Genomic DNA, 25,136 nt, shown 5'->3' with positions numbered 1-25,136 from the left:
TAGGAAAGTAAGGATTTAGGAGCTGGAGTAGGCCATTCAGCCCCTTGGGCCTGCTCTGCCATCCAAGAACACCATGGCTGATCTAATTGTGGCCTGAAGTCCACTTTCTGGCCTGGTCCCTGTAACCATTGACTTCCTTCTTTTTGTTGCCATCCTGCGCCCCCCCCCCCCCAATGTCTCCAATTTAAAATACCCATCCTCATGTTTAAATTAGCACACACCCATGTCCCGCTATGCCTGTGACTGTTTCCAGCTCCACAATTCCCTGGGGCAGCATAGTGATTAGCACCGATGCCTCACAGTGCCAGGGACCTGGGTACAATTCCCAGATTGGGTTACTGTCAGTGCGGAATCTACACGTTCTCCTCTGTGAGTTTCCTCCGGGAACTCCAGTTTCTTCCCACTGTCAATTTTTTGACCCGAAAGACCCCCCCCCCCACAGTCAATTTTGTTCCTTTGTTCTTTCTGGAAGGGTAAGGGGTTTTAGTTCAGTCAGGCAGCATGGTCAGTGCAGGTTTGGAGGGCTGAAGGGCCTGTTCCTGTGCTGTAATTTTCTTTGGACTGAAAGATGTGCTGGTTAGATGCCATGCTAAATTTTCCCTCAGCAGACCTGAACAGGCGCCTGACTGTGACAACTGGGGGATTTTCACAGTAACTTCATTGCAGTGTTAATTTTATTTTACTTTTGTAACACTAATAAATAAACTATGACTCTTTCCTATGCATTCTCCCCTCCCTCCCTCCACAGCACTTTTGGGAAGCGCACTGTCTTGTGTTTGGGCTCAGTGTCCAGAGCCTGCACAACACTCTTTGCAACGCCACTTCCCTCAGCTCGGCGTCCTTTCGCCAATGTCGCCTCCGAGACACCGTGGAGAGTCTACTGACACCAGAAAGAGGGAGGGGGCAGAGTAAAGTGGGTATTTTTAACGCGATCAGAAAAGGGGATCATTTTACAACATGCGTGGTTGAAATGATATTGTGAAACATTTAAATCCTTCTGTAATAATGCAGAGTAGTAAAAGTGAATTGAACAAAGTGCATTTCACACAGTAAATCCCTCTCTCCAATCGCAGCGAGGGGGAGGCGCGGCTTTGAAAGGGAAAGCGAAGTCCATTTCCCAAATACGGCCAATTTTAATCAGCGTTTGCATTTCTTGTAGCGGCTGGAAGCATCTGCAAATAAACCTAACATTTGGTGTGGGTGCCTGCAGAGGTTTTATTTCAGTTGCATTCCACCCCCCCCTCCTGCTCTCTTTCTCTCCCGCAGTTATCACCGAGGAGCTCGCTGACCCGATGGAGCTGCTCCGCTCTCGGCTGATTCCCAGCTCGCTGCTCCGCGCTGCCTCCACCGGCGCTTTCCAGCTCAAGGAGCCGCTCAACTACCGGCACGGAGGCCGCGTGCAGCCCCACCGCGGAGACGGGGACAGCCGGAGGGAGAAGGTGCACGAGCCGGCCTCAGGTACAGCCTCTGCGGCGGGGCATTTTCCTTAAGGCAAAGTTTATTCATTAGTCGCAAGCAGGCTGACATAACGCTGCAGTGAAGTCACAGTGAAGATCTGCTAGTCACTACACGCCAACACCTGTTCGGGTACCCTGAGGGAGGGTTCAGCACGGCCGATGTACCTAACCAGCACATCTTTCAGACTGTGGGAGGAAACCGCAGCATCTGGAGGAAACCCATGCAGACACGGGGAGAATGTGCAGATTTCACACGGTGACCCAAACTGGGAATTGAACCCGGGTCCCTGTTAACCACTGTGCCACCCATATCTTTCCTCTCACTGGATAACTGCAGTCCAGCCACCCGCCCACCTTACAATCCCTGTAAAATAATCTGAAATGCGTGCAGCCCTTTTATTTTGCAAAAGAGTTGGAAATGTTAGAATGAACATATTAACCGCATTGACGTACGTTGCCTGGCACTGAAGTTGATAGTGACTTGATTTATTATTGTCACATGTATTGGGATACAGTGAGAAGTATTGTTTCTTGTGCCTCTGTATAGACAAAACATACCGTTCCTAGGGCACATAAGGGAGAAGGAAAGGAGAGAGTGCAGAATGTAGTGTTACAGTCATAGCTAGGGCACACAGTGAAAAGTATTGTTTCTTGTGTGCTTGTAGACAAAGCATATTGTTCATAGAGTACATAGGGGAGAAGGAAAGGTGAGAGTGCAGAATGTAGTGTTGGAGTCCTAGTTAGGGTGTAGGAGAAGATCAGCTTAACATAAGGTGGGTCCATTCAAAAGCCTAATGGCAGTGGGGAAGAAGCTGACCTTGAGTCAGCTGAATATAACTACAGTCAGTACAAGTATCTTGCAGCCCTTTATATTTGGAACACCTTTGGCATGGGGTATGTATTACTGCTTGGCCATGTCGTCCCCTGGATTGATCTACATCATGATTCCAGACAAATGGAATTTTGCATTTTGGCCTAAAGTCATCAGGTTGGCTCCTGGGTTCCTCACATTGTCGGGTCAGGATAGAATTGCAGTTGGTGCAAAGTCAAATTTATTTTAAGTTTCAAAAGAATTTCTAACTGTTTAACTTTTATCATTTTTGCATTTCTTATATTAATGGTTAGGTTACCTATCACTAACATGAAGCATCGTAGAACCCCCTACAGTGCAGAAAAAGGCCATATGGCTCATCGAGCCTGCACCGCCAACAATCCCACCCAGGCCCTAGCCTCTTAACCCCATGTAGTTAGCCTGACATTCCAGGGCTATTTAGCATGGCCAGTCCATCCAACCTGCACATCTTTGACGTGTGGGAGGAAACTGGAGCACCCGGAGAAAACATATGCAAACTCCACACAAACGGTCACCCGAGGCCAGAATTGGACCTGGGCCCCTGATGCTGTGAGGCAACAGTACTAATTGCTGTGCCCCCATGCCGCCCCCCCTTCTGATGTTTTATTCATGTCCTCACTAAAAAAGCCTATTTCCATAACGTTGCCTAATTTTACTCCTGTGTCAGATCAGCTGCTGAAACCTTCAGTTGTGCTTTTGTTACCTCTAGATTTAATTACTCCAATGTACTCCCCACTTTCTGTCCTCTGCTATCTTGAGCTCATCCAAAACTCTGCCTGCTGTGTCTTAACTCATAGCAAGTCCCCTTCCCCCTCCTTATATCAATATTTCGGGCAGGATTTTATGGCTTGGCTTGCCCCCAAAACAGTGAAATCCTTCCCGAGGTCAATGGACCTTCCCAGTAAAACTCTGGCCTTCATGTCCCCATTGAACTGCATTGACTGCTTGTTAAGCAACATTTAACCATTGTTGTCAAATCCTTATATGGGCCCCCACCCATCTCTGTAATCTCGTCCAGCCTGACAACCCTTTGCGATATCTGTGTGCTCAGGCCTCTTGTATAACGGTGATTTTAATTGCACTGTCATTGCCTTCAACTGCCTAGGGTTCGGCAACCTTAATAACAAGAAGAGCCATTTTTAAAATTTAGCCATTTTTAAAATTTAGCCACAAGCTGTTGTTGAAATGTCAAATAATTCTGAAAAACAAGATAGAGCCTTTGTTTTACAACATTTCACAAAGAAGTTTTTTGAATGATACGTTCTGTAAGTGCAATATTGATAAAATTGGAACAAGTGTTCAATAATCATGATAGCGGGTTTCAAGAATTAAAGTCAAGACCCACATGAGTCCACAGGCTGTGGACCCTAGGCCCTAAGTTCTGGAATTCCCTCCTTGTCCCTCTTTTCCCCCCTGCCTCCTTTAAGATATTTCTACTTTTTGAGCAAGCTTTTGGCCTTTTTTTTTGTTCATTTGTGGGACATGGACATCATTGGTTGGCCAGCATTTATTCCCTATCCTTGTTCAGAGAGCAGTTGAGAGTCAGCCACATATTGCTGTGGCTCTGGGGTCACACATATGTAGACCAGAGCAGATGAGGTCAGCAGATTTCCTTCCCTAAAGGACATTAATGAACCAGATGGGGTTTTTCTGCCAATTGACGGCGGTTTGGTGGACATCAGCAGATTCTTAATTCCAGACTTTTATTATTGAATTCGTGTTCCACCACTTGCCGTGGTGGGATTCAAACATGGGTCCCCAGAACATTAGCTGAGTATCTGAAGTCTAGCAATAAAATAGTCTAGCGATAATATCACTAGGCCATTGCCTCCCCTTATGTGCTTCATATTCAGTATAAAAGGCATATCACAGGAGCATTATAAAACAAAGTTGTATGTAAGTTGTTGTTGCAGTGTACTCTGTGTTTCTGCTTTTAAGCTTTCATTGTATATGAAGCCCATTGGGCAGGACAGTGACACTGTTATAACCAGGTGCTTCTGACTTGCTGTGAAAACACAAATTCCTTCTAGCAGTATCTGACAGTAATTAAGCCCTTGGTGTGGAGATTCTGAGCAGATCTAGTTCCTGCAAGAGTTGGTTCAGAAAGCTGTTGCACCCATGTTCGTAATGTGAATATCCTGTTACTGAACTACTGAACCACTGAATCCAAAGGCTGAGACCACCATCACCATGTTGGGGTGGATTGGCAGAACAGATAAACATTGCCTCCAGAATTAAGCAGGTTTCAGAATGCAAAAACACTGAAGATAATCTCACACCTGGAGCTAACTGACTTGAGTGCAAGCACCGTAACGTGCTTTAATCTGCTATAACAGTATTGTAACAAAACAGCCTCACACCTGGATCCAACCACTACAAGCCTGTGTGTTTTGAGGCTTGTGAACAAAAAAAAATGAGTTGCCTTGTACATCAGATCAAGAGACTATCCCTGAGTGCCAGGGAGTGGCCTGGGAGAGATGAAAAACTGGATCACAAAAGCCAAGCTGGAAAGCTCCCCTCCGATTCCTCAAGGGGAGTAAACCTAGTCCTGGAAATCCCATTGTCATTTTAATTAATACCTACCATGTGTAACCTGTTCCAGTAACAAGTCCAATTCCCTCTTGAGGCTGCAGTGCATCCTTCTCATCTAATGGCACAGCTCCGGATTCTAATTAGCTACCGGTGAGGAGGACGAGACGCTCGCAAAGTATGTGTACAATCTTATTCAAACCATTGGGCAGATGCCATCTGTCCCAATGCAACCCAGTGTATTTCAAGATTTTAATTATAACTAGGATGATTACCATTTATTTCAACAGTTACAATTTGACTGATATCTCTGCAATCTCCTTAGAATCCATTTGGATTGGCTGCTTCACAGTGCCAGGGGCCCCGACTTCAATTTTGGCCTTGGGCGACTGTTTTTGTGGAGTTTGCATATTCTCCTCATGTCTGCATGTGTTTCCTCCTGGTGCTCCAGTTTCCTCCCACAGTGCTGGTTAGGTGGATTGGCCACGGTAAATGTGAGGTTAGGGGGACAGGGTGAGAGAAAAGGGCCTGGGTAAGATGCTCTGTCAGAGAATCAATACAGTCTCAAATGGCTGAATGGTCTCCTTCTGCACTGTAGGGATTCTAAGATCTCTCCCTGGGATTATTTTTCTTTCGCATATTCAGCATTTTAACATGACCTCCAAGTTCTAACGTTGCTTAAAATCATTTTGCCATTCCTGCTGCAATTGTTTACTATCCTCTTCTCCAGTGATCTTTTGGCTGTTTAAATGGAAGCTATTGTTTCCTTCAATTTTAGCCGATATATATCTTTGATTTCCTGAAAAATATATTATTTTAATCAACGAAAATATTTTTGCTTTAAATCTAATTTGCCTTTGTACATGACCAGTCACATATCTTGGCTTGCCGCATGCTCCAATTTTGAATTTATTAAGTACAAAGAAGGCAAATAATCCCTGATGTTTTAAGGATTTGCCATTTATCTCAAATATTGGTAATATCCCTGGAGTTGAGTTAAGCCATTGACTCCACTTAACACTGAGCCAGAGATGGAAACACTGAGAGCAGTGATTAATAGTTCTTTCCAGGTAGGTTTTAACAAGCGGTTCGGAACAGTTTAGGAAAGGATTTCTATAGCTTAAGGCCTAAAAGTTCGAAGGCATGGCTGCATATGGTGAGGCAAAGAGAATTGTGGATACATAAGAGGCCAGAGTTGGAAGAAGACAGTTCTTGGAGGGTTGTAGTGCCAAAGGAAATTCTAGAGATAGGATGAGGCAAGACCTAAAGGGGGATTGGTGCACAAGGTGTTTTAAATCCAAGGCTCTGGTGGACCGGGCGCCATGGTGGGTCAGAGAGTAGAGGGATGAATGGGACTTGGTAGACGTTAGGATATGGGCAGTGGAATTTTGTCTGAGCTCGCGTTTGTGGAAAAAAGAAGATCAGAAAGAAGAGCATTTGCATAGTTGGGTCTGAAAATAAGATATGCATGGATGAACATTTCAGCAGCAGATAGTGTTGTGAAAATCTAGTTCATGGTTTATATCTTTCTGAATATAACTTTTGGTTTCAGGGATATCCTTTTTAAGTTAGAAATTAAAGTGTTAAATGGAAAATCTTGATTGCAAAACTGATGACCATGAAATGAGTGCAATTCAAACAAGCCAGGAATCAATTACAGTTAAATTTTATCTTGTCTTTATCTTCACAAGTGGGGCTGGGATCAATTTCTGGACCTTTTGAGCGAAGATGTTTTATTGTTGTCTCCAAAGAGATAAGAGTTAGTAATTCTGGGAAAGAAGGCAATTACATTCATTAGAAATATAAATTAATCCAATGGGTTTACTTTTCTCTTTAAGAATATCCCAAAGCATGCCACATTGTCATAGAGTTTTATAATGAGGGTAGAAAGTTGTTTTGTTTAATTCGGTTGGGTGTTTGCTGTGAAAACAGGCAATGCCGTGTTTCTTTGGTTGAAGACTACATCTCACTGGATTGAGAGAACCAGTAGGAGAAGACTTTTGGTCAGGGCTGAACTTAAAGCAGATAAAATATAAACTTTATTGTTCACCACATAGAATATAGTTGGAGCTCAATCTTGGTTTGGGCTCCACAGGGGAAAAATCAGCTGGAAGATTTGCTGTAGTGTGCAGCTAGTGGAAGAAGGTATTTATGATTCTGTAAATTGGGGGCAGCATTGTAGCACAATGGTTAGCACTGCTGCCTCACAGCGCCATGGATCTGGGTTTAAATCCGGCCTCAGGTGCAAACTCCACGCAAACATTCTCCCTGTGTCTGCGTGGGTTCCTCTGGGGTACTCTGGCTTCTTCTCTCAGTCCAAAGATGTGTGGGTTAGGTGGATTGGCCATGCTAAATTGCCCTTTAGTGTCCCAAGATGTGTGGTAGTAGTAGTTACCCTAGTAACCCTACTGGGGATTAGTAGGGTAAATACGGGGGTTACGGGGATAGGAACTGGGTGGGATTGTTGTTGGTTCAAGCTCGATGGGCCGAATGGCCTCATTCTGCAGGGATTCTATAAAATGTTAATTGTTATTTTAAATCCCCAGGTTGTGTAAGGTGCTGTGTAAATAGAAGTTTTTTTTCTCTCTTTCTGGTTGATGGTTTACATTCTATCTGATGTCAAGATGCAGCTACTACAATTTGGGCACAATAATCACAGGAAAACCTAAGGCCAAAAGAATTTAGAATAGCTAGTGACTGATGAACCAAAATCCCTTTTACTGATGAGGTGTATATTATGAATCTGGCTTCTGACTGTCAGACTAATAACGCTGCAATGAAATATAATTCTGTCTACAAATCTATTCACTAAGAAATTAAACGAGCAAAAACAAGAGTCAGACAGCAGCAGATAGATAAGTTACAATGTTCTAAACTAGGTTGTAAGTATAAGATGTCACTAATAAATCTACGAGGCTATTTAGGAGAATCTTCTTTACCCAGAGAGTAGTTAGAATGTGGTGTGATATGACTAGAAAAACTAGAAAAATGGGCTGAAAAATGGCAAATGGAATTTAACGCAGACAAATGTGAGGTATTGCACTTTAGAAGGACAAACCAAAGTAGAACGTACAGGGTAAATGGTAGGACTCTGAAGAGTGCAGTTAACAGAGGGATCTGGGAATACAGGTACAGTATTCCCTAAAAGTGACGTCACAGGTGGATAGGGTCGTAAAGAGTGCTTTTGGTACATTGGCCTTTATAAATCGGAGTATCGGGTATAAAAGTTGAAGTGTTACGGTAAGTTGTACAAGGGATTGGTGAGGCCGAATTTAGAGTATTGTGTACAGTTTTGGTCACCTAGTTACAGGAAGGATGTAAATAAGATTGAAAGAGTGCAGAGAAGGTTCAAGAAGATGTTGCCGGGACTTGAGAAGCTGAGTTACAGAGCGAGATTGAATAAATTAGGATTTTATTCCCTGGAGCGTAGAAGAATGAGGGGAGATTTGATAGAGGTGTATAACATTTTGATGGGTATAGATAGAGTGAATGCAAGCAGGCTCTTTCCACAGGCTAGGGGAGAAAAAAAACCAGAGGGCATGGGTTAAGGGTGAAAGGAGAAAAGTTTAAAGGGAATATTAGGGGGGGCTTCTTTATACAGCGAGTGGTGGGAGTGTGGAATGAGCTGCTGGATAAAGTGGTAAATGCGGGGTCGCTTTTAACATTTAAGAAAAACTTGGACGGGTACATGGTTGAGAGGGGTGTGGTGGGATATGGTCCAAGTGCAGGTCAGTGGGACTAGGCAAAAAATGGTTCAGCGCAGACAAGAAGGGCCAAATGGCCTGTTTCTGAGCGGTAATTTTCTATGGTTTCTATATGCTTGAAGCAAGTAGCATAGATGCGTCTAAATTGAAATTATATAAACATGAGAGAGAAGGGATAAATAGGTATGGGTTAGAGGAAACAAGGAGAACAGGATGCTCGTGTGAAGTATAAACATAGACCAGTTGGTCTCCTCTCTTTAGCTCCTTCCATACCAGTGGGTTGGCCTGTACTATTGATGTTGGCTATTTGAAAGCACGATAATGTGTGATCTTTCTGTAAGAGACGTACCCTCCTTCTAGGGATTAGAAGAGTTACTTTCAACCAAGCTGCCAAGCTATGAACTTTGCACAAGAACATATCAGAATGACAGTATTGTACAATTTGCAGTTGGTGTGGCTTCAAATTCAACAAAACAATGCAAACACATGGGAGGACGATAACCCAGAAAGTTTCAGAGAAACAGAGTTAACGTTTCAGGTCGATGACCTTCGGTCAGAATCTGTTTGTGTAAAAAGTCATCAACCTAAGACATTAACTGTTTCAATCTCGATATTATTACAAAAAAGGTTAAAGTAGTCCATTAGCTGTAAAGGACAGTGGAATGACCTGGGGCAGTGAAAAATACCGGATAAATTCAAGCCTGCCTGCCTTTCCACAGACGTTGCCTAACTTGCTGAGTGTTTTACAGCATTTTCTGTTTTTTGTTTCCGATCTCCAGCATCTGCAGAATGTTGATTTTGTTGCCAGAGTGATTCACTCTTGTGGGCAATGAAGTGCTCTAATTAGATCAGTTAACGGGTGGGCCAGGGGTCAAGTATGCAAATGTCCTATTATCTTGTATTTTGATGGACCGAGTACTAAAAATGGAACTATTTCAATCTGTTCATTTGGCAGTTGCCTTCCTGTGCTTTAGGACTTAACTATTTTCTTTCTTTTTTTGTAGGTCGTGTGATATGTGACTTCCTTTGTTCAGGGCAAGAGGAAATAGACCTTGCTGTGCAGAGTTCCAAGGAAGCATATAAAACCTGGAGTCGATTGTCTGGTTCGGAAAGAAGCCGCATCTTACTTGAGGCTGCAAGACTCATAAGAGTACGGGCGATATATTTAAATTTATTTTCAGCTTGTTGAAATAACAACTTACGTTTTCAGAATCATAGAATCCCTACAGTGCAGAAGGAGGCCATTCAGTCAATCCCACCCAGATCCTATCGCCGCAATAGCCCATGCATTTACCCTAATATCTCCCTGACACTAAGGCAATTTAGCATGACCAATCGACCTAACCTGCACATCTTTGGATTGTGGGAAGAAACCGGAGCACCTGGAGGAAACCCACACAGTCATGGGAAGAATATGCAGACTCTGCACAGGTAGCGACCCAAGCTGGGAATCGAACCTGGGTCCTTGATGCCGTGAGGCAGCTGTGCTAACCATGCCACCCATTACCTACCTCCATTAACTTAGTAAAACATCACAGGAGTTTTCTCAGATGAGGCTTGATGCCAAGCTACATAATGAGGCATTAGACAAATGACCAAAAGATTGATCAAAGAGCTCAGATTTAAAGAGTGTCTGGAGAAAGTGGTAGATCTGCAGAAAGGTTTAGGGCCAAGATAGCTAATACTGTGGCCAGCAATGGAGGGGCGAATGAACCTGGGTCTGCACAAGAGTCCAAAGTTGAAGGAAAGGTTGTTGGACTGGAGGACTTTGGATGGGGAGGGGTGAGCCCACAAAGGGATTTCAATAGTAGGGTAAAATGAGTATTTTAAAATTGATGCATTGCTGAACCAGGAGCCAATGGAAGTCAGCTAACACAACAGGGGCGGCGATGGGTTGATGGAAATTCGTGTGCTTTAGCATATGAGGTTTTGAACGAGCTGAAGTTTACAGAGCGAGGAATGTGAGGGGTCAGCACAGATGTTTTCAGCATGGAAACAGGCCCTTTGGCCCAACTTGTCCGTGTCATCTGGTTTTTACCACTAAGCTGGTCCCAACTGCATGCGTTTGGTCCATATCCCTCTGTACCCATCTTACCCATGTAAATGTCTAAATGCTTTTTAAAATTGTGCCCGCCTCTACTACTACCTCTGGCAGTTTGTTCCAGGTGTTCACCATCCTCTGCATGAAAAAATTGCCCCCCCGTACCCTTTTGTATCTCTCCACTCTTTCTTTAACCCCTATGCCCTCTAGTCTTAGACTCCCCTACCTTTGGGAAAAGATGTTGACTATCTTACCTGTGTCCCTCATTATTTTATAGACCTCTATGCTCCAGGGAAAAAGATCCCAGTCTATCCAGTCTCTCCTTATAACTCAAACCATCAAGTCCTGGTAGCATCCTAGTAAACCTTTTCTGCACTCTTTCTAGTTTAATAATATCCTTTCTATAATAGGGTGACCGGAACTATGCACAGTGGGCCTGATTTTACCAGCAAAGTTGCACCCGTTTTCGGGTGTGAAAACTTGGTAAAGTTGAGTGCGAGGCGAGTAGCGTGATCTGCGACTACCTCCATACCCGTTCTCCCTTTACTAATGGCCAAAAATGGCTGCCGTCAGGACTGCTCCTGAAATGGCTGCAACGTCAATTTAAATGTATTTGCATGCATTTAAATTGACTTAATAGGCTGGATGCCCAAACTTACCGGCACTTCCTCATTTACCGCCATGTTCGCCCATCCAGATTCGGCACAAAATAGACATGGTCCGCAAAGGTCTGATTTGGGCAGTCCAGCTTCTGAGGATGTAGGTTCAGAGCTTCCAACGGCTCTCTGACCGAGATCGGTGGTGGGTGGTTGGGGGGCGGAGGGGGAGAGGAGAGAGGAGGGGAGGGAGGTAGGTTAGAGGGTTCTCTGGGGGGGGGGGGGGTCAGATGGCTCTCCAGTGGGGGGAAGGTCGGGGGAGTCAGATGGCTCTCTGGTGGGGGGAAGTTGGGAGGAGGGAGGTGGATAGATGGCTCTCTGGTTGGAGGGGGGGTGGGAGAGGGTGGAGGGGGAGTCAGATGGCTTTCTGGTGGGGGGCAGGGGGTGGTGGGAGAGAGGGAGGCAAGGGATCCGCTGCCACTCTGCATGTGATCGGTGGGGGGGGAAGGAGAGCAGGGGGCCGTGATCAGTCTGGGTAGCGGGGAGTGGGGGGATAAGGGGGTCAATAATGTTGTGAGTGTAGGACAGTGTCTGTGGGGGCCAGGGGGAGGCATTATCCTGCCCGGGAGCGATGTGACAGGGGAGCGTTTGTCTATTTTTTTTACTGCTGTGATGAGAGCTGCAGTGTTTCACACATTAAGCCCTGTCCACAGGCTTTGGTAATGCCATTCGGAATAACTTATTTTTTTTTTGCCAGGCACAGTATGTATGGCAGTGCCGAGGAACAGGTGTAAAAGTCGAATCTGAAATACTCCCACTTTCAAGTCCGCCCAGCACTTAGAATTAAAATGATAAAATAAGGCCTAATATTCCAAGTGTGGCCTTACTAATATCTTGAATAGCTTCAACAAGACGTCCCAACTCTTGTATTCATCTTTTCCCAAAGGTAGGGGAGTCTAAAACTAGAGGGCAGAGGGGTTAAAGTAAGAGTGGAGAGATACAAAAGGGTCCAGGGGGGCAATTTTTTCACGCAGAAGGTGGTGAACATCTGGAACAAGCTGCCAGAGGTAGTAGTAGAGGCGGGCACAATTTTAAAAAGCATTTAGACATTTACATGGGTAAGATGTATGCCTTCTTCACCACCCTATCCACCTGTGACTCCACTTTCAAGGAGCAATGAACCTGCACCCCTCGATCACGTTGTTCTATAACGCTCCCCAATGCCCTACCATTAATTGAGTAAGTCCTGCCCTGATTTGATCTCCCAAAATGCATCGCCTCACATATATCTAAATTAAACTCCATCTGCCATTCATTGGCGCACTGGCCCAATTGATCGAGATCCTATTGCAATGCTAGATAACCTTCACTGTCCACTATGCCAGCAGTCAACAAACGTATGTTGGAATAGCCAGGTCTGAAGATAGCAAAAGCATAGATAAAGGAAGATAACTGATAAGGCTGTGACTGGATAGCTTATAAACGTGAGAAAGATATTTTCCGAATCATAATTCTGATTAGTGTCGCTTATGTAAAGATATAAATGGAATTTATGATACGCAAGCCGAGTTTGAGTTCTTGCATGGAATTATTAATTGGAAATCAAGCACTCTAAGAAAGGATAAGCATTATTTGCATTACATGAAAGTGATCATATTTAAATTGGACGCAGGAGACTAAGTGAATGTCAGATGTGAGCATTGATATGCTTCCCAAAAGCAAAGTACAGGTTAAATTGTTACGCAACATTGGCAGTAGAAAGACTAGAATTTGCATAAGAAATGGGTGATTTGTTTGGGCGTTTCTTAGGCTGTCAGTTAACTTAGAATTTGGTTCCCATAGTTTATTGCTGTTTCGTAAAGGCATTGTCTCTTGGGTAAAGTTCCAGTAATTATAGAATCATAAAATCTCTACAAAAAGAGGCCATTGAGCCCACTGAGTCTGCACTGACAACAGTCCCACCTAGGCCCGATTGCTGTAACCTATATTTACCCTGTTAAACCGTCTGATACTAAGGGGCAATTTAGTATGGGCAGTGCACCTAACCCACTGTGTCTTGTCCCATGTGCTCAAAGGTTGACAATTGGCTTTTTCCGTCTCCTGAAGAGTTGTGACGGAAACTCGAGACCCTGAGTAGATGTCATTCTTGGATTGAGGGACCACCAACAATGATGGTATCAACCTGCTGGTTGGTTATTAGGGGCAGCACAGTGGTTAGCACTGCTGCCTGACAGCACCAGGGTCCCGGTTTCAATTCCAGCCTTGAGTCACTTTCAGTGTGAAGTTTGCATGTTCTCCTTGTGTGTGTGGGCTTCCTCCGGGTGCTCTGGTTTCCTTCCACAATCCAAAAATGTGCAGGTTAGGTTGATTGGCCTTGCTAAATTGCTCCTTAGTGTCTTGGGGAACTAGTAGCTTAAATACATGAGGTTACGGAGATAGGGCCTGGACAAGATTGTGGTTGGTGCAGACTCGATAGGCCAAATGGCCTCCTTCTGCACTGTAGGATTGTATAATTCTAAGAGCACATTTGCTTGGTCCTTCTGTTGAATCCAGTGGATGTAGCAGAGGCCTGGCTAATGGAATTCCTCTGGTTGATGCCTAGTCCAATCTCACTGCAGTACAGGAATGTGGTGATGACAACTGCTCAGTGCACAAATACTTTGAGTTGAGGAGGCCTTTGTTGTGGAACACTCGCTGTGGTGGTTTGTAGAAGGCTGAGTTGATATTTGCAGATCTGGTGTTGGATCTCCTTGTCAATGCTGGCCTCTCGAGAGAGGTAGCTGCCTTTATGGGAAGTGCTGAATGTACTTGAGAGACACTCCTTCAATGCACTTGGAAGGTGGCTGGCCAGGTGTGGGTTGATATGAGTTTTAGTTTAGCAATGTTCAAAGATAGAATCATAGAATCCCAACATCCCAAAAGGAGGCCATTCGGCCTATTGACTCTGCTGACAGAGCATCCCACCAGGCCCTATCCTTGTAATCTCATGTATTTACCCATCTAATCCCCCTACACACCTTGCCAAGGGTCAATTTAGCATGGTCAATCCACCTAACCCGTATGTCTTTGGAGTGCAGGAAGAAGCTGGAGCTCCTGGAGGAAACCTCCACAGAGATAAGAATGTACAGACTCCACGCAGACTGTCACCAAAGGCCAGAATTGAACCTGGGTCCCTGGTGCTGTGAGGCAGCAGTGCTGTGCCACTGTGCCACCCTAAATCCGGTTTCTTGTCTGCAGAATTGAGGAGATTGAGATCTGGTGCAGAGGGACAAAGACTGCAGTTATTTGCAAACTCGACCATGTCTGTCTCTGCTGGTCAGTTTAGTTTTGGCATGGAGGCGTCTTGAAATTATTTAAACACCCAGATCTTTGGAGCATAATCCACAGAGCCCCACGATTTACTGAGACTAATGCCTAGGTCACCTTGATGAGTACAGAGGTCTTCAGCATTTATTGGCCGCCTTGATTGTTCCAATGGTCACATTCCTGAAATCAGGGATAGGTAGGTGAGGGAGGGGAGTCACTTTCCTTCCAAATGTGTAGGATTAATGTGTAGAGTCTTGACATGTTAGCAAAAGCCCGTCAGTTTTGAAAACCTTTGCTGAAATACCCCGGGGCAGATTGTGGTGGGTGGGGTGGGCGGCACAGGCATCATTTTGCTACGCATTTGATTGCTCACTGCAGCTCTCACACTGATGGTAGTTCATCCATGGATTTTACCGTAGCATACTGACAGCCTGGAGAGAAACAGCTACTGCTATGTATCTGTGGTTGAGGAGCTGTTGGAAATGCTCCTTCCAGCTTTGGTGGGTGGCAATGCCATTCTTAGCTACAAAAGCATTTAAAGAGAAGCCTGTTAAGTACAGGAGGGAATCAAAAAAGACAAGAATGATATGTTGATGAATTGAAATGAAGTAGGATCTCAGAAGGCTGAAGTGGATTGTAAGTGCTAACATGTTCCGGTTAGGCCAAATGCCTGTTTGTAATATTGAGCTGCTGAGTGTTGTGACTGAATGTAATTCAGTTCCCTCTAGTTGTGTGTATGCAGTTTGTCAGGAGTGGGCTTTTCTTCATGTAGGGTAGTTATAGCCCCCCTATTTGTACCCACAGTAACATTACCCAGCTCAGTGTAGATCAGACATGCCTCTGGTCTGCATAGTTCTGTATCACATTGGGCAGCGCACCTGTGCCCAGTGCCACCAGGTGGCGCTTCCCATTCAGCAACAACAGCTTTCATTTACATTATTCCTTTTAATGCAGTAAAACATCCCAAGGTGCTTCACAGGATTTATCAAACAAAATCTGACAACAAGGCCAGAAAACCAAAAGATTGGGCAAGAAGGTAGATTTTAATGAGTGTCATAAAAGGATGGAGAGGTTTATTTTCATTTATTTATTAGTGTCACAAGTAGGCTTATGTTAACACTGCAGTGAAGTTATTGTGGAAATCCCCTAGCGGCCACACTCTGGTGCCTGTTTGGGTACACTGAGGGAGAATTTAGCATGGCCAATGCACCTAACCAGCACGCCTTTCAGGAGAAAACGGAGTTTAAGAGTTAAAGGTGCTGTATGAATGCCAGATGTTATTTTGTATGCAATAGTCTTCATTGCTTAGAATCAACTAAAACTCCCCTGGTAGCACAGTGGCATGGCTGCCAGTGATGAGGATCAGAATCGGGATGCATAAGAGACAGTAGTGGACTTGCACTTTGTGGGGTCCTGTGCTTACCTTAGTTTCTTCGGCCTCGCCCCCGCCATGGTCCCACGCCCTGCCCTTCAAAGCTAAAATGCTAAATTGTTATTGGCCATTTAGCCAGTTTTCACCCCTCAAGAGTTAATGGAAGTTGTCTACACAGATCAGCATTTTACACTTCCAGTTATTATTGTTAAATGTGATGAAGTAAGCATTTATAATTAATTTGAAAAGCTTCCAGGAAAGTAACTTGAGTTGGTAGGCACTCACTCGTGTGTAAATTCAAGCCAGGATACAAAATATACCCCAAAAATGCCTCCTGGTCGAGAGCAGTTCAGAGAAAATCGGAGGTGCCTCAAATATATTTATAGTATAGAGGTGTGCCACAACCTATAAAAGATTGGGAATCACTGCCCTGAAATATGGTTCAGTGTCACACTACTCAGTATCTTTTCCCCACTGAGCCATCAGTATAAATGCCAATTGTTTAGGGTTGCTACAGTGCCTTTGCTTCTGAATTGCGATTGAAGCTCAGATCCCAATCGATTTACTTGCAATTCGGTGTCTGTCCACTTTATTTATGAAGAACAACATTTTCTGTTCGATATGCAAAAATAATGAAAGCAAGTCTCTTTCCTTCCTTACGAGGGAAGGAAGGGGGACAGAATTAAGAGGGCAGTGAAGTAAATAAAACCAACGTAATCCTCAGAATAAAACCCTGTTTATAGATACATAATCAGAATATTATCACTAAGTTATATGTTGTAAGTAGCTGAGAAGGAATAGGGAGGTGGTGAGCTAATTCTGCCAGATTTATTGTTCCACGGATTATTCTCCTCATCCAAGTTTTCTCTCCTTTCTTGGAAGCTCAGGTTAATGGCTGCGAGTATTGCTGGCAGCCCCCTGGTACCAAGCCCTTTGAGAGATGCCAGATGTTGTAAGATATTTTGCTATCAGTGGCCACGCAGCTGAACCCCACCCTGGAGTTGGCCAACGTTCACAAACTGAGTTTCCTCAACTGATGCTTGCTGCATTTTCCCTATCCCAGCTCTTCCTGAGTTGGTGGAGCCCGTTTGGTTTCACCCGCAGAGTGGGATCAGTTGGTGCGCGTGGCAGTCAAACCTTTGAAGCCTGCAGTTTGGACCCTGAGGTACCAGGGGAAACCAGACTGTCATCAGATTGGATGGTGGGGATCACTGTGGTGTGGAGTTGCAGCCGTGTGACTTTCTGACTAGCTGCAATGTGCAACAGGCACAGAGCCAGCTGTCTTCCTGGTTGCAAAAGATAAAATTTGGATCAAATGAGGTTGCCACTAGCTGCTGTGTTCTTGTCCAGCAATGAGACTCTGGTGACCTTGTTGCCACTGCCCAACAACCAGCCATCCAACTGCCCTCTTAGGCGGGGACATGTTATGTGAAAATGGGAAGGAAATTAACCTTTCAGGCAGGGGAAGAAAGAAACATATACAAATTGCTTGAGCTAACAGCTTGGAAGCTTGAATTTTAGCCATACTCTGTGGTAAACATGGGCTTGGGATTGGGCTGACATGGAAATAGTCCTTCTGGCACACACCATTCAGTTTCAACTTAGGTAACCATGGTTACAGAAGTGTTTTGCAAAGGATTAACTTAAGTTTTTTTCTGTCAGATTTCTGCTTTTTTGTGGAATCCATGATATATCCCTCTAGTAAGTAGCTGCACTCATGTGATATCTGAATTCCCTACCCTCACTGCTATAACCACCCCCTTTGTCAGAGCTAGAAGGGTCATCCAGACTCGAATCGTTGGCCCTATTCTCTCTCTGTCTCCACAGAAGCTGTCAGACCTGCTGAAATTTCCCAGCATTTTCTGTTTTTGTTTGTGTCTATGTTTCCACTGCTTGATTGTTCAACTGCCATGTCCTCATCAGATGTTATTTGTTACCATTTGTTTGAAATCAAAATTCCATCCAGCCCACACTCCTTGTCCAAAGGGCAGAACAGTCTCGCAAAGGTTATCCTGTGGACAAATGTCTGATTGTCAGAAGTGCCCAAGATTGGCCCAATGTGATTACTTCCTGTAAGTAAAAAGGAACCAAGCTGAAAGCACACTCAGCAGAGAGGAGACTCTTGCCCAAAACATTGATTGACTGTCCTCCCTGCGCATATTGTTTGACCAGCAGTGTGTCTTTTATGCCATGGATGTCTCCAGTTTTCAGTATTTTGCTCCTGATGGGGACACTTCCTGGGGTTGACATCTTTTCTTGATATTGATGACAATATTAGGGACTTGACAGCATGTAAGAATGTTTGAATGAGCTCCTTTGCTATGCCTTGGTGACATAATGTGCCTACTTTAAATAATCAGGAGCAGAATTAGGCCATTTGACCCATCGAGTCTGCTTTGCCATTCAATCATGGCTGATATGTTTCTCAACCCCATTCTTCTGCCTTTTCTCCATAACCTTTGATCCTCTTATCAGTCAAGAACCTATTTATCTGTGTCTTAAATACACTCAATGACCTGGTCTCCACAACTTTTTGTGGCAATGAGTGTATTATTTAAAATATAAACAGTGTATTTCCTTCCTGCTATACCAGGTAAACACTTCTTTAATTGTTCATGGGATGTGGGCATCGTTGGCTTGATCAGCATTTATTGCCCATCCCTAATTGTCCTTGAACTGAATGGCTTGCTAGGTAATTTCAGAGGGCACTTAAGGATCAAACACTTAATAAAAGCAAATTACTGCGGATGCTGGAATCTGAAACCAAAAGAGAAAGCTTTGACAAAAGGTCATCTGGACTCAAAGCATCAGCTCTTTTTTCTCCTTACAGATGCTGCCAGACCTGCTGAGATTTTCCAGCATTTTCTCTTTTGGTTCAAGAATCAAACATATTGTTGTGGATCTGGAGTCACATGTAAGGATCAGGTAAAGGTGGCAGATTTCCTTCCCTAAAAGCATTAGTGAACCAGATAGGTTTTCCGACAATGGCTTCACGGTCATCTTGACTTGATTTATGATTTCACCATCTGCTTGTGGTGGGATTCGAACCCGGGTCCCCAAAGACATTACTGTGGGTCTTTGGATTATCAGTCTAATGACAATACCACTACTCAACAGCCTCCTCCAAAATAGTTTATTTCCCAAGTAGCATTGCTAATTTTTTGGCCAATATTTTCTTGCTATTTATGAAATGTTGCTGAACACAATTTGCAGTCTACATTTTCCTATGTCATCCTGTTGCTGCACTTCAGGTACTTCCTTGACGGTGAAGCACTTCGGACATCTGAGGTCATGAAAAGTGCTATAAAACGGATGTCTCCCTTTTTATGTTGTCATCTTGTTGGTGATTATTTTTGAGATCAAAATAAAATTCTTCCTGTAGGCATTTGTCGGGTATGACAAGACCATAAGACATAGGAGCAGAATTAGGCCATTCGGTCCATCGAGTCTGCTCTGCCATTCAATCACAGCTGATATGATTCTCATCCCTATTCTCCTACCTTCTCCCCACAACCCTTGATCTTGTTTGATCAAGAATCTATCTATCTGTGTCTTAAAGCCCCTCAATGATCTGGTCTCCACAGCCCCTCTGGCAATGAGTTCCACAAATGCATCACCCTCCTGGCTGAAGAAATTCCTCCTCATCTCAATTTTTAAAGGAGCGTCACTTTATGTTACTGGACTGTGATCCAAAGATCTGGATGGATAATCCAGAGTTGTGAGTCCACCACGGGAGCTGTGAATTTGAATTTGGATATGCTGAAATCTGGAATAAAAAGCTCGCTGCAGTAATGATGGTGATGAAACACATCTGGACTGATGTAAAAACCCATCTGGTTCACTTAATATCCTTCAGGGAAGGAAGCCTGACATCCTTACCTGGTCTAGCCTACATGTGACACCAGACCAACATTATATACTTGAATCTTAGCTGCCTTCCTAAATGGTATCACATCATCACAAGAACATCTTTTCAGGGGTACATAAGAATGAGCAATATATACCTATATTATGTTTACATATATACAATGCCTAACTGGCATTGTCCAAAACTTGTGAATGAATTAAAACTAAGAATAGGTCACTGTGAAATGATTGAGGTTTCCATGGGCTGTGTGTTGGCAGATGGGGTGCTGCAGACTAAATAGAGATGTTCTTCAAAGAGTTTGTTCTCCTCAAATGTAGAAGGGACTGTGTTGTGAGCAGAGAATACTTCTGATTTGATTTTATTATTGTTACATGTATTAGCATACAGTAAAAAGTATTGTTTCTTTCATGCTGTATAGACAAAACGTTCTGTTCAGAGAGAAAGAAACAAGAGAACTCAGAATGTAGTGTTACAGTCATAGCTAGGGTATAGAGAAAGATCAATTTAATGCAATATAAGTCCAGTCAAAAGTCTGACAGCAGCTGGGAAGGAACTGTTCTTGAGCCGGATGGTACCTGACCTCAGACTTTTGTATCTGTTTCCCGATGGAAGAGAGAATGTCTGGGGTGTGTTGGGGTCCTTAATTACGCTGGCTGCTTTGCCAAGACAGCGGGAAGTGTAGACAGAGTCGATGGATGGGAGGCTGATTTGCATGATGGACTAGGCTTCATTCATGACCCTTTGTAGTTTTTTTGTGGTATTGGACAGAGCAAGAGCCATATCAAGCTGTGATACAACCAGAAAGAATGATTTCTATGGTGCATCTGTAAAAGTTGGTGAGAGTCTTAGCTGACGTTGAATTTTGAGTCTTCTGAGAAAGTAGAGGTGTTGGTGGGTTTTCCTTACTATAGGGTCAGCATGGGAAAACCAGGACAGGTTGTTAGTGACCTGGGCATGTAAAAACTCAAAGCTCTTGACCCTTTCTGCTTCGTCCCCATTGATGAAGACAAGGGCATGTTCTCCACAGTGCTTCCTGAAGTTGATGACTACACTGTACTGAATTGAGAAAAGTACAAATAAATTAGTGTTTCACCGGGAAGGAGAGCTTGTGGACTTGGACAGTGAGAACTGAGGTGATAAAAGGACATTCTCTGCTCTCGTGTGGAGGAACACGATGAATATTGGGGGTGACTGAGGACTGGACCATGGTATCAAAGAGGGAATAGTTCCTGAGGAATGCTGATAAGGGAGGGCAGAGCAAAAAGTATTTGATGGTGGCTTCACAGTGAAGGTGGATGGAAGTGGTAGACAGTGATCCATTGTATACAGAAACTGATGTGAATGGTAAGAGTAAGGAAACACTACTGTGGTATTGGGGAGAGGGGAAGGATCAAAACTGAAGTGCAGAAAATGGGACAGATGTGGCCAAGGGCCTTTTCAACCAGATTAGGTGGGAGGGGAGTAGAATCTTTGATGGAGGGCACAGGAAAACTCAATACTAATTTTGATACTGGGCATTGTTGGTGATAGATTAAAATAAATTAGGGGAACGGAGAGAAGTGTCAATATATGTACTGCAAGAAAAGTTAACTTGTCTTGTCAATAGTTGCACAAACAATTTAAACGGTTTGTCTTTTATCGAACCAGGAGCAGAGAGAAGATATTGCAATTGTGGAATCCATTAATACTGGAAAACCCATTACTGAGTCCAGAGTCGATGTGGATATAGCTTGGCAGGCTGTGGAATATTATGCTGGAGTTGCTCAAACACTAGCTGGTAAGAACAAACGTGCAAAATTGAACCAAAATAATCCTGAACAGAGCCCTGAATTGTAAAAGCTGGGGAAAATTCACATAAATTTGTGTAAGAATTGAGCAGAATTTTCATCACTCCAGCATTGACAGCCATCTTTTGAACTGTCCAGGCCCTAATCTCAGGAATTATCTCCCTCATCCTGTTATCTCATTAAAGAGTTCATTAAAATGTACATCTGCATGACTTTGTTTCTGAATGAACTGTGGATCTCATTGGGAGGCTTTACCACTTTATAAAAGTGCTTTATAAAAGCAAGTTTTGTTTTTATTATTCATTCATGGGATATGAGCATCACTGGCTGGCCATCATTTATTGCCCATCCCAAGTTGCCCTTGAACTGAGTGGCTTGTTAGGCCATTTCAAAGGGCAGTTGAGAGTCAACCACATTGCTGTGGCTCTGGAGTCACATGTAGGCCAGACCGGGTAAGGATAGTAGATTTCCTTCTCGAAAGGACATTAGTGAAACAGATGGGTTTTTCCGACAATCGACAATGGTTTCATGGTCATCAGCAGATTCTTGATTTATTTTATTGAACTCAAATTCCACCATCTGTCACGGTGAGATTTGAATTCGGGTTCCCAGAACATTAGCTGAGTTTCTGGATTAGTAGTCTAGCGATAATACCACTAGGCCATCACCTCCCCATAAATTGTTGTTGATCTCTTTGTCGACCTCATTGTTCCTGCTCATTCATTATTTTGCCATGAATGTCCCTTTGGTGTGTAGTACAGTATTTGACCACACTGTAATCATTTCTCTGACACACCCAAAAATCCTTTCAGCAATGCCCCCTTTTTGATGTGCTTGGAACTGACAGGTATTTCTGCAAATTTAATTCCAATAAAGTGACTGCCATTTTCTTTTAATTTCTTGTTGCAGACCAGAAATGATTTGAGGTTCCCCCACCCCCAGCTCCACCTCTCTCCCTAAAGGTGGGGGAATTGATGTTTCGTTAATTTGCTGATGACATAATAGAGTTCCACAAATGCAAAAGCTGCTCCCTGGCACTCTGCCTGAAGCTAAATTTTTGCACATGACTGAGGACCTTTGAAGTGTGAACCCCCCAGTCTGGAAGTGTGGGCTTTCAAGGCCAAGCTAGTTTTTCAACTTGCTTTACTGGATGACAACTGAAAGCAACACTTGAAATGGTTCTTGGTCATTTTCACTTCTTCCAAACCCAGGATCATGGAGATATACGATGCTGGTATTTCCCCAGTGCTATCTTATATGGTGTAAATATCATATTTTAGAGAAGCAATACTGGAGATTTTTGCAGCTACGGTTTCACTTATATGATTTTCCCACCAGCAACCTGCCAGTTAAGGTGATGGATAAAAAAATCAATGGGCTGCTTTTGTTGAGTGAGGGTTAAGACACCTGGAACGTGGGAACAGGACTAGTCTATTTAGTTCCTTGTGCCTGTTCTGCCATTCGATGAGATTGTTGCCGGTTTGCTACCTAACTCCATATTCATGCCTTTACCCCATATCTTTTAATACCTTTTGGCTAACAAAGATTTATTAAATTTTATTTTAAAACTAGTGAAGGGGGCACCTCTTAGAACTTATATTTTCACCATGCTATGTTACTTCAACATTACTGCAATTACGCAGCTCTTCCTTGAGGCTTTTCCCTGTCAGGTTGATGATCTGTTAAGCACAAAGCTGGAAAACATAATTTTTTTTAATGTAAGAGCAGCCATCTTACTGAAGAGGCTTCTGGCTGATCCATATCTAACAACCTGCTTTGAAAACTCTGCTCACGTTTTGACAGCTGTGCCAAATTCCACCACAGCAGCTGAGACAGTCCACGACATTCTAAAACAATCAACAATATTATAAATCAAATAACCCACAGCATTTTATATTTTTTAAAGAAGTCTATTTGTCCCAACTCCCAATGTTAACAGATCCTTTAAATAAATTCCAAAGATCCAGATCTATACCTTTGACAAAATCTGATCAATTCTTCCTTGAGCCATACCCTATCTGTGTACCGTAACATTGAAATCCATCCATCCATTTTTAAGATGCGTTGTTCACAAACAGAGGGGTAAGAACATTATCTCCACCTACCTTCCATAATTGAGAATTGATCTAATATCTGTTTTAATTTGCAGAAGAACGTTCCAAACTATTACCACCTTTTTCAGTATGAAAATGTTTCACTCAAACATTCGGCCCTAAATTTTTCACTATTTCTCAAAATTCTAGACTTTCATTGAAATCATAGAAACCCTACAGTACAGAAGGATGCCATTCAGGCCATCGAGTCTACGCTGACAACAATCCCTCCCTAGGCCCTACACGTTTACTGCGCTAACCCCCCCAATGTACACATCCTGGGATACGAAGGGGCGATTTAGCATGGCCGATGCACCTGACCCACACATCTTTGGACTATGGGAGGAAACCTACACAGACGTGGAGAACGTGCAAACTCCACACAGACAGTCACCTAAGTCAGGAATTGAACCTAGGTCCCTGGAGCTGTGAGGGAGGAGTGCCAACCACTGTGCCATCCAACCAGCAGAAACCGCTTCTATCTATCCACTCTTTCTGTTTCCAGCTGATAGATTTTCAGATGTAGATTAGCCATGATCTAATCGAATGACGGATGAAACTTGACAGGATAGTAACTGACTCCTGCTCCTATGTAACTTCATCCACTGATGTATAAACACTTGTGAATTTATCACACATTTCTCATTTAAAAAGGGCTTTGAGGAATTTTCAGACTGCTGTGATGGCCAGAGACCCAAGTACCAACCAGTGATTGCCTCCCTTGGTGTGGTGGTTCAGGGAACACATCAAAGTTGTTACTATTTGCTTAATCCTTGCCCTGTTTGGCTAATTACAATATAATAGCTGCACACTTACACAGAGCTAGAATTAAAAGGAAAACACGCAAAGAGCTCCACATTTCCCAAAAATTTCCTTTCTATTAGAGAGGGAGGTGGGTAGTGATATTGTTGCTGGATTAATCCAGAGATGTGGAGATGCTGGCATAGGATTGGAGTAAGCACATGAGAAGTAGAATGAAATAAACCTGTTAGACTTTAATCTGCTGTTGCGAGACTTCTTACTGTGCTTAATCCAGAGACCCAGAATGATGCTGTGGGAACCCAAATTTGAATCCTGCTACTGTTGATGATGAAATTTGAGTTCAGTAAAAAAAAAGTCTAATGTTGACCATGAAACCATTGCCGATTGTCATAAAAACCCATCTGATTCACTAATGTCCTTTAGGAAAAGAAATCTTCTGTCCTTCCTTGGTCTGGCCTACATGTGACTCCCAGGTCCAAAACAAATGTATCAAATTGCTAAAATGCCTAATGAAACCAGCTGGGTTGCCAAGCATCGACCTAGGTGCCAGAAATGACAACAGCAAACTCAACTCTATTGACCCTGCAAAGTCCTCCTTGCTCATAGCTGGGGGTTAGTTTAGGGAGAGCTGTTTCACAGACTGATTGAGCAACAGCCTGACACTGTCATGCTCATGGAATCAGACCTTACATACAACTTCCCAGGCACCACCATCACTATCCCTGGGTGTATCTAGCCCTAACTGGAGAACAGACCCAGCAGAGGTGG

At 43.6% G+C, this 25,136-nt stretch overlaps 1 protein-coding gene across 1 annotated transcript in view; it reads left to right on the top strand.

The window, feature by feature from the left end:
- The first annotated feature begins 934 nt into the window (after positions 1-934).
- LOC145347916 (4-trimethylaminobutyraldehyde dehydrogenase-like) overlaps positions 935-25,136 on the top strand; it is a 43,589-nt gene continuing 19,387 nt past the window's right edge. Inside the window, exons 1-3 of the mRNA XM_080195890.1 lie at positions 935-1,458; positions 9,548-9,693; positions 21,374-21,503. Coding sequence (XP_080052016.1) covers positions 1,293-1,458; positions 9,548-9,693; positions 21,374-21,503 — 442 coding nt within the window. The 5' untranslated portion in view covers positions 935-1,292. The remainder of the gene's footprint in view (positions 1,459-9,547; positions 9,694-21,373; positions 21,504-25,136) is intronic.

Source organism: Carcharhinus amblyrhynchos, chromosome 9 (assembly GCF_965287045.1).
Source record: "Carcharhinus amblyrhynchos chromosome 9, sCarAmb.v2.hapA, whole genome shotgun sequence".
In the NCBI taxonomy this organism is placed as follows: Eukaryota; Metazoa; Chordata; class Chondrichthyes; order Carcharhiniformes; family Carcharhinidae; genus Carcharhinus; species Carcharhinus amblyrhynchos.
Note: the sequence above shows the minus strand (reverse complement) of the source record. Positions and strands in the feature narration are given on the sequence as shown.